Source organism: Oryzias melastigma, linkage group LG8 (genome assembly GCF_002922805.2).
Source record: "Oryzias melastigma strain HK-1 linkage group LG8, ASM292280v2, whole genome shotgun sequence".
In the NCBI taxonomy this organism is placed as follows: Eukaryota; Metazoa; Chordata; class Actinopteri; order Beloniformes; family Adrianichthyidae; genus Oryzias; species Oryzias melastigma.
Window position 1 is genome coordinate 24,741,335 of NC_050519.1, and position 14,082 is coordinate 24,755,416.

At 41.0% G+C, this 14,082-nt stretch overlaps 1 protein-coding gene across 8 annotated transcripts in view; it reads right to left on the bottom strand.

The window, feature by feature from the left end:
- Window positions 1-846: 846 nt before the first annotated feature.
- Window positions 847-14,082, bottom strand: part of caskin1 (CASK interacting protein 1) — a 138,161-nt gene continuing 124,925 nt past the window's right edge. For 7 of the 8 annotated variants that reach the window (XM_024261119.2, XM_024261124.2, XM_024261123.2 and 4 more), the window contains 5 exons: window positions 12,716-13,875; window positions 11,966-12,262; window positions 9,480-10,053; window positions 7,929-8,433; window positions 847-6,111 (listed from right to left, as the gene is read on the bottom strand). In XM_024261119.2, coding sequence (XP_024116887.1) covers window positions 6,015-6,111; window positions 7,929-8,433; window positions 9,480-10,053; window positions 11,966-12,262; window positions 12,716-13,875 — 2,633 coding nt within the window. In that variant the 3' untranslated portion in view covers window positions 847-6,014. The remainder of the gene's footprint in view (window positions 6,112-7,928; window positions 8,434-9,479; window positions 10,054-11,965; window positions 12,263-12,715; window positions 13,876-14,082) is intronic. The other variant, XM_024261120.2, reaches the window with a different exon arrangement.

The window sequence follows — 14,082 nt, forward strand, 5'->3', positions numbered from 1 at the left end:
GCCTACCTTTGGCTGACGGTAAGTCCACCCCTGTTCTCATTTTTTTAATCTACATAATCCACAGATAGTTTTATTTATTTCCATCTGAAGGAACGTCTACACAGGTTTAGGTTAAGGGGTTGTGACAACACTGCTTTGTAAAAAAAACTCTTTTCTCTTAAGACCACAAACATGGTATTATATAAATAACATTCCCAAAGGAACATATAGAATCAATATAAATGGTTTAATTTTCTTATTACAAATTCATTTCCTGGTGGAAGAAGGGAGAAACTTTTACAGCCAGTACTAATCATCTTATCATGATTTCAATAAATCCTGAGATGTTCATCTAGTGTGGTCTGCATTTTCTGACTATTTCACAGCAAATTGACACATTAGCCGTCACATTCTGTCTGCCAAATTTTGAGGATAAACGCCTGAGCTACACAGCATGTACATCAATTTAGTTTTTTCAAATTGATGTTTTTTTCATGGCCAGGTGAACACGAATCTGCAAACAGCTGTTAGCAGGATGCTAACGCTAAGATCTTAAGGGCTCAGGGGTCTGCAGCCTTCAACACTTGAGTCATTCGGGGTGAAACCCAGTAGGAGCCGCAAAGTCTTCACTCACCTTTAAAAAATAACATACTGATTCATATTTATGTTTTTAATCACACATGATACATTTAAATAAACTATTGTGTTTTTGGCATGAATAAAACAAACACGAAGAGAAAACGGCTGTAAAAAAAAATAAAAAATAGAAAACATAACTTTTGGCATACAAGCTACCGTTGTTAGGATCCTCATTTAATGATTCATACCGTTCTTCAATGACTGAGAATGAATTGAATAAAGTTTACGTTTTTTTTTTACTTTGCTATTTACTTACGTTTTCTTTTATAGTTAATTAAATAAAGACATTTATTTTAACAAGAGCCCTCATTGAGAGGTAAAAGAGCCACATGTGACTCCTGAACCAGCCTAAACCAAAAAAGGGGTCTTAGTTTTTATTTTCCCCAAATTGAGGAAAAAATAAGAGAAAAATCATTTTTCCTTTTGTTTTACCCTTATCAAAAATAAGAATACTCAAGCGTGTTTTGTACTTTTTAAAAGTAAGTTTAAGATAGCATACTTTTAGTTTGCTTTTTAGGTACTTGTTATATTTTGATTATTCTTAGAATTATACAGCAAGTCTAAATATACACATTTGTTCGTAAGTATTTTCTTTCATAGCATTAAAAGTGGAGTAGATGTATTCTTGGGATATCTCCATTATATTAAATATATTTGTATGTAGTAATCAGTAGAAGTTTATTACTCATAAACTAAAGCAAACCTTAAAAGCTACATTAGATATACTTAAAAGTGTACTTTTGTAAACTTAAAACTTTTTCTCAGTAAGTTAACAGTAAACCAGAACGGTTACTTTTAATAAACTTTTATAAACTTAGAGTAAACTTAGTTTATTGCCAGTAAATTAATAGTATTCCAGAAAGGTTACTTTAAGTATACTTTCTATAAACTAACTGCCAGTATACTTTATGAGTGCACTTGGGGAAATATACTTTAAACATATACTTGAAGTATACTTATTTTTTGTAAAGGTATTTTTTTTCAGCATCTTCCTCTTTCAAGCGTTATCCTCCAAGTCAGCCAGCAGGACGTCAGCATGACTCAGCAAACCTAAAAATCCAGTGAGACCACAAAACACAAAAAGAGTGATCCGCCATTTTTGTTCATACCCATCTACTGTATTGAAGTCAGGCCAAAATCACAAAGCAAGGCACATTTTAAAGAAAAGAATCCAAACAATACAAAATAAAAGCATTAAAGTGAACAACAAGTTTTACACATTGCCACACCTGGACACATGTAGGCAGAGAAATAAATATGAAAAGTAAAAAAAAAAAAAGAACACTATGACATATTCCATCATGGTATCCTACAATGACTCTTTAGCTTAGACCACTTAAGCAGGAGAAGCAACTGATTCAACACCTAGATTAGATCTGTTTACCTTGAAAAATACTCTTCAGGATAACAAACACATCATAAATACACTTCTTATTTTTACTTTTGGCAAATATCCATATATATAGAATCTCTATGTGATCAGAATTTAAATACCAAAGCTCTGAATTATTATTTATTGATATATATGTGGCGCTTGGCTGCAAATAAGACTGTGAAACCCTTTATTTTCTGAACGGGTTGAAGCTAATTAAATACAGGAACATTACACCAACTTATCATTTAGTACACAAAACAAACCGAACAACACCAGGCTTCACAGATCTCCATGACTCCTAACTCTACCCCCACTTTCAGTTTTCTCCCTTTCTGGTGGCCGGAGCGAAACATTCATGGAAGCATCCTGTGGTTGCCACGGTGATGCCAATGAGAATGATGATAGATTGTCATGACAAAACAGGGGTGAGAGTGCGTTTGCAATCCCGTCGTTCTGTGGATGTGCTGTTGAAACCTCCTGAGCGTTATGTGGATCTGACTGGACAGTACTTTCTGAACACCTGACCTTTTTTTACTGTATTGACCACTTCAAAGTTTTATTGTGCAAGTCCAAAAAGCATCAAAGAACAGACAGAATAGTGGAATAAACCTGAGTCATTCCTGGTGCAGTAAGTTGATGAAGAACAGATGATTAGAGACTGTCTGAGTCTAAAACGTTAGAACCAGATTAGGACAAGAAGCAGAGCTAATCTGACAGATTATGAAAGCGGGTTTGACTAAAGACACCAAAACGTTGACTTTTTGGACTATGAAGGGATGTGTCACCATCATAAACATCCAGGATGCCACAGTCCTTGCTTTAAAACCAAATCGTGGGGAAAATGAATTGTTGAAAGTGTCAAACGTGCTAAATTTAAGAAGTATTATTTATTGTTTTATTGCATATTATCAGACAACTAAATTGTAACTTGCTTTTTAGCAAATTAAAAAAAAAAAGATTTTTCTGAATTTTTTGTTGGTTGTTTAGTAAAACATAAATCATTTATCGAACCGAAACCCAAAAATGGAGGTTTAAACCCAACCGTGATGAACCATGTTTCCCAGCATCAAGCATGGCGGCGGAAGAATCACGATGCTCAATAGGACCTCTAATTCGGTCAACTTTTTAGTCAGCAATTCCCGAAAACGGTGATTATTTAAAGTAGAGAAAATAAAATACTAAGATGAACGCTTGTCCAGATTCATGGTTCAGCTGGAAAGCTGCAGTTTGTTGACGTGTGGAAGTGAAATGATCTTTGCCAGCTTTGAATGTCTCACGTTTTCTGAAGACTTTTTGCAGTCAGATGTTGGAGCTTGGATGAAGGAGGAAAGGTATGATGAATGCTAACTCATTGTTAAATGTTCTGAGTTTTCTTCCTTGGTTTGGGATATTAGAAGGTTGGTGAACATGTGAACAAACACAAACCAAGCACACTCCAAAGCTGCACAACTAATGTCTTGTATAAAATCTGGTTTTAAGCTCCACATTTTTTATCAGAAACTGTCAAATCGGATTTGAACCTTAGAGAAACGCTGCCATTTTTATTGCGATGAAAACTGGACAGGATGAGTCTCTAACATGACGTTAGGCTTCACCGTTCTGCTTATGGTCACGTCAGGAGAGGCTTAACCAGACCGGATCATCCTTTCATCTGTTTAAGTCACTTCCTGACTCTGGAGCCTGAAGCTTCCTGCAGTGATCTGTTTATGAAGCCTCTGACTCACGAACGAGTCTGGAGCAGCCTGACCTCATGATGGGAAGTGTCAGATATGATAAAGATATGCTGAAGCCCTTCAGAAAACAATGACAAATTAAAAAATAAAACTAAAAAACCAGGAGAAACACTTCAACTGCTCATGTGTGCAAACATAAGATCCTTCAGAAACAGAGACGTGGCTTTAATATTTCTTATTTTCCATCATTAATATATTGTTTGGATGAACTTTTTTTTTTTAAATCCCACAAAGAAAATGCATCAAACTGCTTTCCATGCACATGAATTATGGAAGATGGTTAGAGGGAAAAAAACAAAAAAAAAAGTTTGTCATCATTCAAAGATTGAACTCAAAGAATTATAAAGTAATTCTGCATTTAGAGACAGAAATCTGGGTTAAGAGAAATCTGAATTCTAAAGATGAAGTCACAACTCTGGGCAATACGGGAAAAAAATCCAACTATTTAAGAGTAAGTTTTAAAACTAAATGTTTTCAGAATTGTATCAGAACTCAGATTATTTTATAACTCTTTTTTCTTTTATCATTTTTATAAGATAAAAAATAAACTCAGGACAGATTAATGAAAAAACAAAAGTTCAAACCAGAGAAAAAACGAAGGAAAATTGAATTCTGATGAGAAAAAAAACTTTGAATTTCTGAGCTAAATCAGATCAGAATCAGGACGTGATGTTAAAATAACCAGGAAAAAAGGTTTAAATCAGCAACAACTCTGTTCGTAATAAATAAAAAAAAAATCTGACTTTTTTCACCATTTTGAGATTAAAGTAAACGTTTTAGGAATTTAATCCCTGCTCTGGAAATGATCTTTAGAATATCTACTGAGCGGTTTTCATCCTCAGTGGCCTTTTGTTCACAAACATCAAGAAAAAGTTTATTTTTTTCTGTCTTTATTGACTGTAACATTCACCGCCTTTATCTGCTTTCTGACCCTCAGACTGTAAACACTGACTGTACATGAGAACTGGACTGAGTGAGTGTGATGTCACCCATAGAAAATAGTTGCGAAATAAAGTTTTTTCTTTTTTTTTTTGCAATATGGAAGCCGCCATGTTGGAGCCAGACGATGTTAGTATGCAGTGATTGGTCCGAGTCGACGTTTCTATGGCAACCACTCTCGCCAATCTAGAGTGAACTTGTTGGAAGGCCACACCCCTTTCACTTGAAATCTGTCATCCAAATGTTCAACGTGAGACCCCATACTTGCATCTGATTGGTCAGTTTATAACTTGAAATAAAGTAAAAATATCAAGAAAAAGGAGGATTAGAAGGAACGGAGAATGATCGAGAATGTTTATTCTGACAAACAGAATGACTGAGTAACAGCTGCTTCCCGTTTGGAACGACAGGTGGGAGGAGTCACCTTGTCCAGTTCTCAGATACAGTCGATTTCTGTAACCTACCACAGTTCTTACTGTGAATGCTGTGTGTGTGCATGTGTGTGTGTGTGTGCGTGTGTGTGCGTGTGTGTGTGCATGTGTGTGCACGAGTCATTGTGCTTCTTCCGTGTGTACAAGATGGTAAAGATGATGGGTTTAGAGATTCTTCCAATACAAGAAACTGAATCCAATCCTGAATTTCCACGAGTTCTCATCCACACCGGCTACACACGCACACACACACACACACCCACGCACGCACACACACGCACACACACACACCAATCCTTTTGGAACTCAAGATTCTCATTTTGGTCACAGATAAAAAAAAAAAAAAAAAAGATTCCATCAAGTCATTTACATCATCACAACACCAGAGGTCACCATTCCACACAGAACCAGGACATCAAACCAAGAGCTAGAGATGTATATATATATGTATATATATATCATATATTACTGTGCTAATGCAGGACTTTTCAGTAGATATAAACTCTCCATGCTTAGAATGTACACAGACCCACACTATGATTCATCACATAGTGAGTTTTTCAATCAGTGTTTTTTCTCCTGAAGAGTCTGATTGGTTTTGGGCTGCTCCTCGTCTCCATCTCTTATTTTTCCTGTTCTCTCCTCATAAGTCTTTTGGTCCTTTTATTCTCTCTTTTAGCACCTCCTCTCTTTTTGTTTTTTTTTGCTCCTTTTCTCTGTGAGAGCCAGAGAATGAGAGGAGGAAAGGAGCAGGTCTTCTGGAGACGAGTGGATGGATGGCAGTTGGAGCACAGAGAGGGGCGGAGTTTGGCGGAGAGAGGAGGATGAGGAGGCAGGGAGATGGAGAAGCATGCTGCCCGTCGTGCCGCCGAGTCTCTCCTGGGGCGGTCGCCTCAAGGGAACGAAAAGCTGTTCCCGTTACTCCAACATGGCGTCCAGCTGATCGGCCAGGTCGTCAAACATGCTGCCGATGTCGTCCAGGATGCTCACCGTGGTTTTCTGCTCCGCCACCGAGCTGCATCCAAAGACAGAGAGGAGGAGACGTCAGAGACAGGAGAAGACAGGAGACATTGGAAGAGCCTCAGCATGAATGAGTCTGAGGTTCCTGACGCTGTCCTAACACAGCCAAACTGAATCCTAAGAAACTATCAAGACTTCTGATTCAAGAAAAATGTCTTCTATGTACTGAGAGGAAAACAATTTAATCAAGAAAGTTTTTTAACCCCAAAACAGTCTTAGTTTGAGAAAATATATCTTAGTGACTTGAATTTTCCTTAAAATGACAAAAAGACATCTCTTAGCCCAAAGGGTGGATTTTTTTGATTGTTTAAAAAAATCTTTCATATTTTTTGAGTATTTGACTTATTTCTAGTGAGGGTATTTTTTACGGTGACACAATGACAAAAGCTGAAGCATGACGACGAAAACCGAAGCATGACGACAAAAGCTGAAGCATGATGATGAAAGCCGAAGCACGACAACAGAAGCCGAAGCATGATGACAAAAGACAACAACACGACAAAAAAAGGGGAAGGACGAAGACAAAAGTCAAAGCACGACAACGAAAGCCGAAGCACGACGTCAAAAGCCGACAACATGACGAAAGAAGCCAAAGCATGACAACAAAAGCCTAAACATGAGGACAAAGGCCGAAGCATGACAACAAAAGCCAACAACACATCGACAAAAGGGGAAGGATGACGACAAAAGGGGAAGCACAACGAAAAAAAGCCGAAGCACAACAACAAATGCTGAAGCACGATGTCAAAAGCCGACAACACGACGAAAGAAGCCGAAGCATGACGAAAAAAGCCTAAACATGAGGACAAAAGCCAAAGCACAACAACAAAAGCCGAAGCATGATGACAAAAGCTGAAGCATGATGACAAAAGCCGACAACACGACAACAAAAAGGGGAGGATGACGAGAAAAGGTAAAGGACAACAACAAAAGCTGAAGCACGATATCAAAAGCCGACAACACGACGAAAGATGGCGAAGCATGACGACAAAAGCCTAAACATGAGTCTAAAAAAAAACAAGATTATTGTAAAACTCCTTTTGTGTGCTTTGAAAATGAAATAAAAAACATACTACTACTAAAAGCCGAAGCACGACAACAAATGCCGACAACACAACGACAAAAGGGGAAGCACGACGACAAAAGCCGAAGCACGAAGTCAAAAGCTGAAACACGACGTGAGAAGCCAATGCATGATGACAAAAGCCACAACACGACGACAGAAGCCGAAGCAAAATGACCAAAGCTGAAGCATGACAACAAATGACTAAGCATGACGACAAAAGCCGTGGCATAATGACAATCTATAATAGATCTTCAATTTTCAGGGCTTTGAGGTGGAGCCTCAAGTCAAGTTTACAGCTTCTTAGGAAACTTAAGTATGACTTAAGCCAGAGTTTACATCATCACACAAATACAAATATGCCTTATCAAAAAACTGTAGTACTGCGATTAAATTTTGACGTGTGTGATTATAATAATAGTTTGATAAACTATTATGTAGCCGTCATGTGATCATCTTCCATCAACTTCTCATTGTTTTTGTGTTCTAACATAAACAACCATTTTACAGGTGTATCAAACTCACCCAAAGGATTGTGTTCACTACTTAACTACAATAACCCACAAGGTCTAGTTCAAAAATGACATTTTTTGAGCACCCTGTTGAGTTTGAACAGGATTTTACATAAACAAACCTTGAGCGGATCAGGCCCTGTGATTGGTTGGTTTGTTTAAAACAATGTTACAGATTAAATGATGAAATCAAAGTTCACGAAACCCCTCCAAACCCATCTAAACTATGCTCCTTACTCCTCCTGACGTAGGATCTTGTCCTCCACAGCCTGCAGAGCGGCAGCCAGGGATGCGCTCGTCTCCTCCAGCTTCTGATGCACCAAAGAATCCACGCCAAACTCGGCGGTGGTGTTGGCGTGAGGCATGAAGGCGCCCCCTGCAATCCCACTGTCTACTGACACCCCCCCAATGGAGGAGCGGGGCGGTTTGACAGGAGGAGGGGTAGGGCTGGGAGTGGCGGGAGTCAGTGGCGTCTGTGGGGTAGTGGGCGTTTGGGGCGTGTGGGGGCTTTGGGGCGAAGGACTCGTTGGTTTGGCGTTCGGGGGACTGGGAGTGTTGGACGGTGGGAACGTGGGGGGCGAACTGGTCTGTCGGGCCACTACAGAGTGCTGCTTGACAGGAACAGAAGCCGTGGTGGGGGACGAGGGGCTGGTCATGGAGTGGATGAGTTTGGCTGGTTTGGGAGCTGTGGGCGGGGGCGCTGGTTTGGGCGAAACAGGGGGAGGAATCTTCTTTCCTTCCACTGCGGGAAAGAAGACAAAAGAGAAAAAAAACAGAAACATTTCAAGCTTGTGATGTTTGGCGCCCCCTGCAGGATCTAAAATTAGGAATTTCTAGCTGGGGCTCAAACCGGTGTACTCTCCGTAAAGAGTCATGCACACTAACTGACTGCACCACCAATCAGCCAATGGAAAATAGGGGGATTCTAACTATTAAAGAATCTATGATCAACTAGCTAGCTTGACTGAGTTGTTTATGTTAGCGTCCTGCTTGAGCTGCTGCTGTTTATCCGGAATAATAAGATTGAAATATAAAGCGCTGATCATAATAAGAATAAATGAAATATCCGATTTTGATCGGGGACAAAGTCCGATTTTGAACAAGTCATCAACCACGTGATCGGGCCCGATTTCCGATCACGTGATCGGATCGAGACATCCCTAGCTAAAACATTAGCTAAATGCCAAACTAGCCAAAAAATTTTAAAAAAGCCTACGTTAGCCAAAACAGCTAGCATTTAGCTGAAATATTAGCTAAACTATAAAATAGCCAAAAAAACCTTATAATAAACACTAAAATAGTCCATAAAGCTAGCATAATTCCATTATAACTTTCAACTTTACTACACTCTGACTCCATATATTATAAAGTAACAACTTATCGACTATTAAATTGGTTGTTGACTATTTTAATAGTCAATTAGTCGTCGATTATTCGACTAATCGCCCTTTGCCCGGACAATCCAAAAACCCCCAGCATCCATATCAGGTCAATTCCCATACTAGTGCATGTGACTAAGACTTTATCAGGCTGTTTTTGATAGATTTGCTCTAAAAATCCCATCAGTAACCAACATTTGACACAGATTTATAAGACTCAAAAGATTTCAAATCTCTTCTCTTAGAAAAAATTAATCAAATTCTAACTCTGTCCCACAACTTCTCTGACCTAATATCTGAAAGGTCTTTTTTACATCAGCGCTATAGTGATTAAACCCCATAAGGATGCTAAAACCTCCCATACTGGCTCTATGAACTGTGCACAGGAACACTCTTTGACTGTCAGTACCTGGACTTCCAGGCGTTCCAGGGCCTGGCAGTGGGATCTTCTTGTTGGGGACGGCCTGTTGGGTGTTCTGTTGGGTGCCTTGTCTCTTTATCTGTGCAACAACAGGCTTTGGGGAGACTGGAGGCTTTGGCTTTCTTAAAGGACCTCCTTCATTTGCAGTTGGAGCTCCATGGTCCACACTGTCTCTGTGGGGGGTGTTAGTCGTCCCTTGCTGTGGATGATTCTGGGGTTGTGGCTCTGACACTACGGCATCAGACGGCTGACAGCGTTTCACTGTGGCTGTACCGTTTTGATAGGGAACTGGCTGGGTAGTTTTAGGCTGGACGGTGCTGACGGGCTCCCCGTTGGCAGCAGACAGGTCTGTGTAGCCCTCAGGTTCTTTGTCTCGACTTTTGGGTCGTCGTTTGACGGTAGAGGATTCTTGGAGGATGAAGTCTGAGCCGTTGGGGTGGGACTTGGAGCTGCGCGGCCTTCGTTTGAGGGTAGCTGTCGATTCCACTCTGTCCTCCGGGGTGTGTCCGGCGTCCCTCTGGGGGCCATCGCCGTCACCCTGCAGGCATACACAAAATACACACTAACGGAAAATTCATACATTCATGATAAGAGGTCATTGCAGCACAAACAGTCAAAACATTTAAAAAGACAAACGGAAATCACAGCAAAGCTGAGCAAACATAGTATTTTAGCTTTAGTTTATATCTGAACTTGTAACTAGAAAATATAAGACAAAGCAGACTAGATAGACAATTAGCATAAACTAGATAGACTGTGATGAAAACTAGATAGAGTTAGTATAAACTTGACAGACAAGATAGCTTAAACTAGATACACAGTTAGCATAAATTAGACAATGTTAATAAGCTAGCGTAGCGCTTGCAGGCTAGATAACGTTCAAGCACAGCAGTTGCTGACAAACTAGCACATAAAACGCAGGTTTGACATCAGTCATAGAGTAGCTTAAATGCAAAACATTGACAGCACAAAGCGTTTATGCTGAGTAGTAAGCATACGGCTAATAGATGGCAGCGGTAGCGTAAAAAGTGCAGACAAGAAAGCATAGATAACAGACTTTTTGCAGCAGAGATATTGAAGACTAGACAGATAAAGATAGATGCTACAAACTACTTGTTACAATACAAAGAGCGTAGACTGCAAATCTACGTGTAAAACACAGTTAGATTGCATGAAACAGAGACTAGGTCTTGACTAGGTACTAGGGGTGTCACGATTTAATCCCATCAAAAATCAGGCCCAATCACATAGTTGATGACTCGATCGGAAATTCAATGTTGTTTCCCGATCAGCATTGGATATTTAATTCATTCTAATCACGATCAGTGCTTTAAATTTGAAGCGTATTATTCCATACAAATAGTCAGCTAGAAGTCTGTATATAATCAACAGGTTATTACGGCACCAGTTTGAGCAGGAGGCACACAAAACAGTTCAGCTAAGATTAGCAAAGCTAAGCTAAACTAAACTAAGCTAAGTTAAGATAAAATAAGATAATCTAAATTAAGACAAGCTAAATTAAGATAGGCTAAGGTAAGCTAAGCTGAGTTAAGCTAAGCTAAGCTAAAATAAGATAAGCTAAATTAAGCTAAGCTAATATCAGCTATGCTATGTTAAGCTAGGATAAATTATGCTAAATTAAGTTAAGCTAAATTAAGATAAGCTAAGCTAAAGTAAGCTAAATTAACCTAAGCTAAATTTAGATAAGCTAAATTACGCTAAACTAAGCTAAGCTAAATGAAGCTAAGCTAAGCTAAGCTAAGATAAGATAAGCTAAGATAAGATAAACTAAGCGAAGCTACGATAGCAAGACATTCACAGATTCAGACTTAAAGGATCAATAACTCTTTTAAAAAGTTTTTAACTGACAACAACCTTGCAAAGGTATTTTCGTATTTTTAAGAGGTTAAAATAACAAATTCCAATATTCTCTCAATAGCAACCAGAACTAATAAATGGCTCCATCGACATGAGTTAGTCAGGAATATTCATCATATTTATGCTACAACAAAGATAAAATAATGTAATCATTATTTTTTGGAATTTTTATTGACTTTATGAATTACACCTGATCAAAAATGCTCAATAGTTCTACACTAAAGTTACAGTCCCCAAACTTTCTCACAAGATTAATTGTCATCTAATTTTTCTAGATAATAGTTTTACTATTTTTACTAGATTGTTAAAGCTATTTCACAAAAGTGCTCTGTTTAAGTGTTAAATGATAAAAAAGGTTTAATAAAAGAAAAATAGGAAAAAAATTGATGTGTTTATTAAATTTGTTCACGTTTTAAAAGTATTATATTAGAACGTAGATACTCAAAATCAAAGGACTCTAAACTGGATTGGGCCCAAAAAACCTTATCGGGACATCCCTGCTAGGTACCTAGCAAAATGTTTGATAGCATTCAAACATAGACATTGAAAAGAGGCTACAGACAGACGCAGATGTATATTTAGAAATAGATATCTACCTGTCCTTCTCCTTCTTCTCGTCCTTGGCGGCGAATCGTCAGGCTTCCCTCCTCAGCAAATGGTAGGTTTTCTGATGAACTGCTGCTGCCGCCTGAATTAGGTTGCGTTGAGGACGTATAGTGAGGTGACGGCAGGGGAGGGGAGGATTCAGTTAGGTTGGAGATGGGGAGTAAGTCTGAGGGGGCTGGCTGTTCGCGCCTTGCAGCCTCGACTAGCTCTGTAACCGGGCCGCTGATGGTCCGCCGTCGGTTCACCACCTCTCCATCCAGACCAATGGCATCGCGTGTTTTTCCCACCTGGGTAATACACCAGAAAACCAGCAGCTGATTGATTTCAACAAGTAGGTTACAGATACTCTATCAGCAATAAGTGATTGCACGACTTAAGCCATAAATCACTAGCATTTTTTCAGCTTTATAAAAATCTCCAAAATACCATCATTTTCCTGTTGCCCATCATTCATTTTGTTTTAAACTTCTAGGTCTAGTATGCACCAACCGAAGACTTCACTGACTGTGTTTGAAGGCTAAACCCAAACACCACCAAGGTCTTTGCCCAAATCCAGGCCTCAAGGGAAACCCGCTTATTGCTGGTTTTCCAGAAAACTCCCTGAAGATTACCTGAATCAGGTGAGGTTAGCCAATAAGGAGCTTCATTGGCAGGTCTGTTGAACAGTATGTAGGACACTGGCCCTCAAGGACTGGATGTGGGCACCCCTGTCTTTGATGGAGGAAGTAGCTGTTAGTTACCTGGAGGAAGTTCTTTTGCAGGGCCATGCCTTTAGCTCCGCCCCCTATGGAGGACATCTCCAGCATGGCAGCTATGCTCCTTACACTGCCCATGCTGGTGGTCTCCACGGCGGTGGCCTCCACAGACACTCCCAGATCGCTGGCCCTGCGCTGCTGGTGGTAAGGCACGTCCAACATTCCGCCGGTGGTGGTTAGCGTCTGCAGCTGCGTGTTAGCTTCCGTCAGGTTGGAGCTGGAGCTGGAGATGGCGGAGCTGGAGCGTTTGGGCGGCGGTGGAGGGGGACCTTTTTTCTTCTGGCGCAGGGCAAAGGTCTGCGTGTGGTTGCGGTTGCCTCCCTTGTCCTGGTTGCGGACAGAGTGGCTTCGGCTGACGCGGTGAGTCACGGTTGCATATTTGCCGCCTTCCGGTCTCATGACAGGTGGGCCCTGACCTCCAGGTGTTTCTGCTTCCCTTTCCTCCCTGTTGGGCCTTTCATCACACTCCCCATCTGAAACGGCGTGTCTGTTGAGGCTGTGTGCACGTTTCTTCTGGAGAAGCGAGGGATCTGCGTCCTCTTCCTCTGCCAGTTCCGCCTCTGGTGGTAAACAGAGAAGTGGGACCTGAGCCTGCTGGGTCTCCCTAACATCCATTGCCTGTGGGTGGTGCTGCTGCTCCAACTGGATTTGAGAGTGCTGCTGTTGTTGGGGGAGCTGACACGGTGCTCCGCGATGGGTTGGAGACTGTGGGGGGTGTGAGCGCGGTGCCTGAGGGCGCTCCTCCTGGATCAACTCTTGAGATGGCTTGGATTTAGGCTGTGGGGAAGCAGTGCTTTGAACAGAGGACGTGGACGAGGACGAGGAAGTCCTGGTCTTGGTCGGCGTATGAGGCGGTGTATAGGGTGGTGCAGGCTGGGAGTGGGAATGGGAATGACGGTGTTTCCCTTGGGAGGACACACTGCCTCTGTGGGAGGAGGTGCTGCCCTGGCTGCTCTGCTGCCTCATAGTCCGTGCTTCCTTCTTAGGCGGTCCTCCACCTCCTCCTGCTGTGGTCTCCTCATAGTCTTTGCTGAGGGTGCGAACTCGCTGAGCTTTCACCTCCTGCCGGGGCTGTGTCATGGCATTTTGCAACTCGGGGCTCAATTCACTATCCTGGAAGGTGCTCATCTTTGGAGACATCACCTCTGAAAAAGTAAAGAAATTACTTAGAGCAGGGGTGTCAAACATGCGGGCCGCATCTGGCCCCCAGATGGTTAAATCCAGCCCAGTCGTGAAGAGAAAAAAATATAAGGATGTTCTAGCCCAGGGGTCACCAACCTTTTTGAAACTGCGGGCTACTTCATGGGTACTGAATCATACGAAGGGCTACGAAGTTTGAAATAATAAATTTG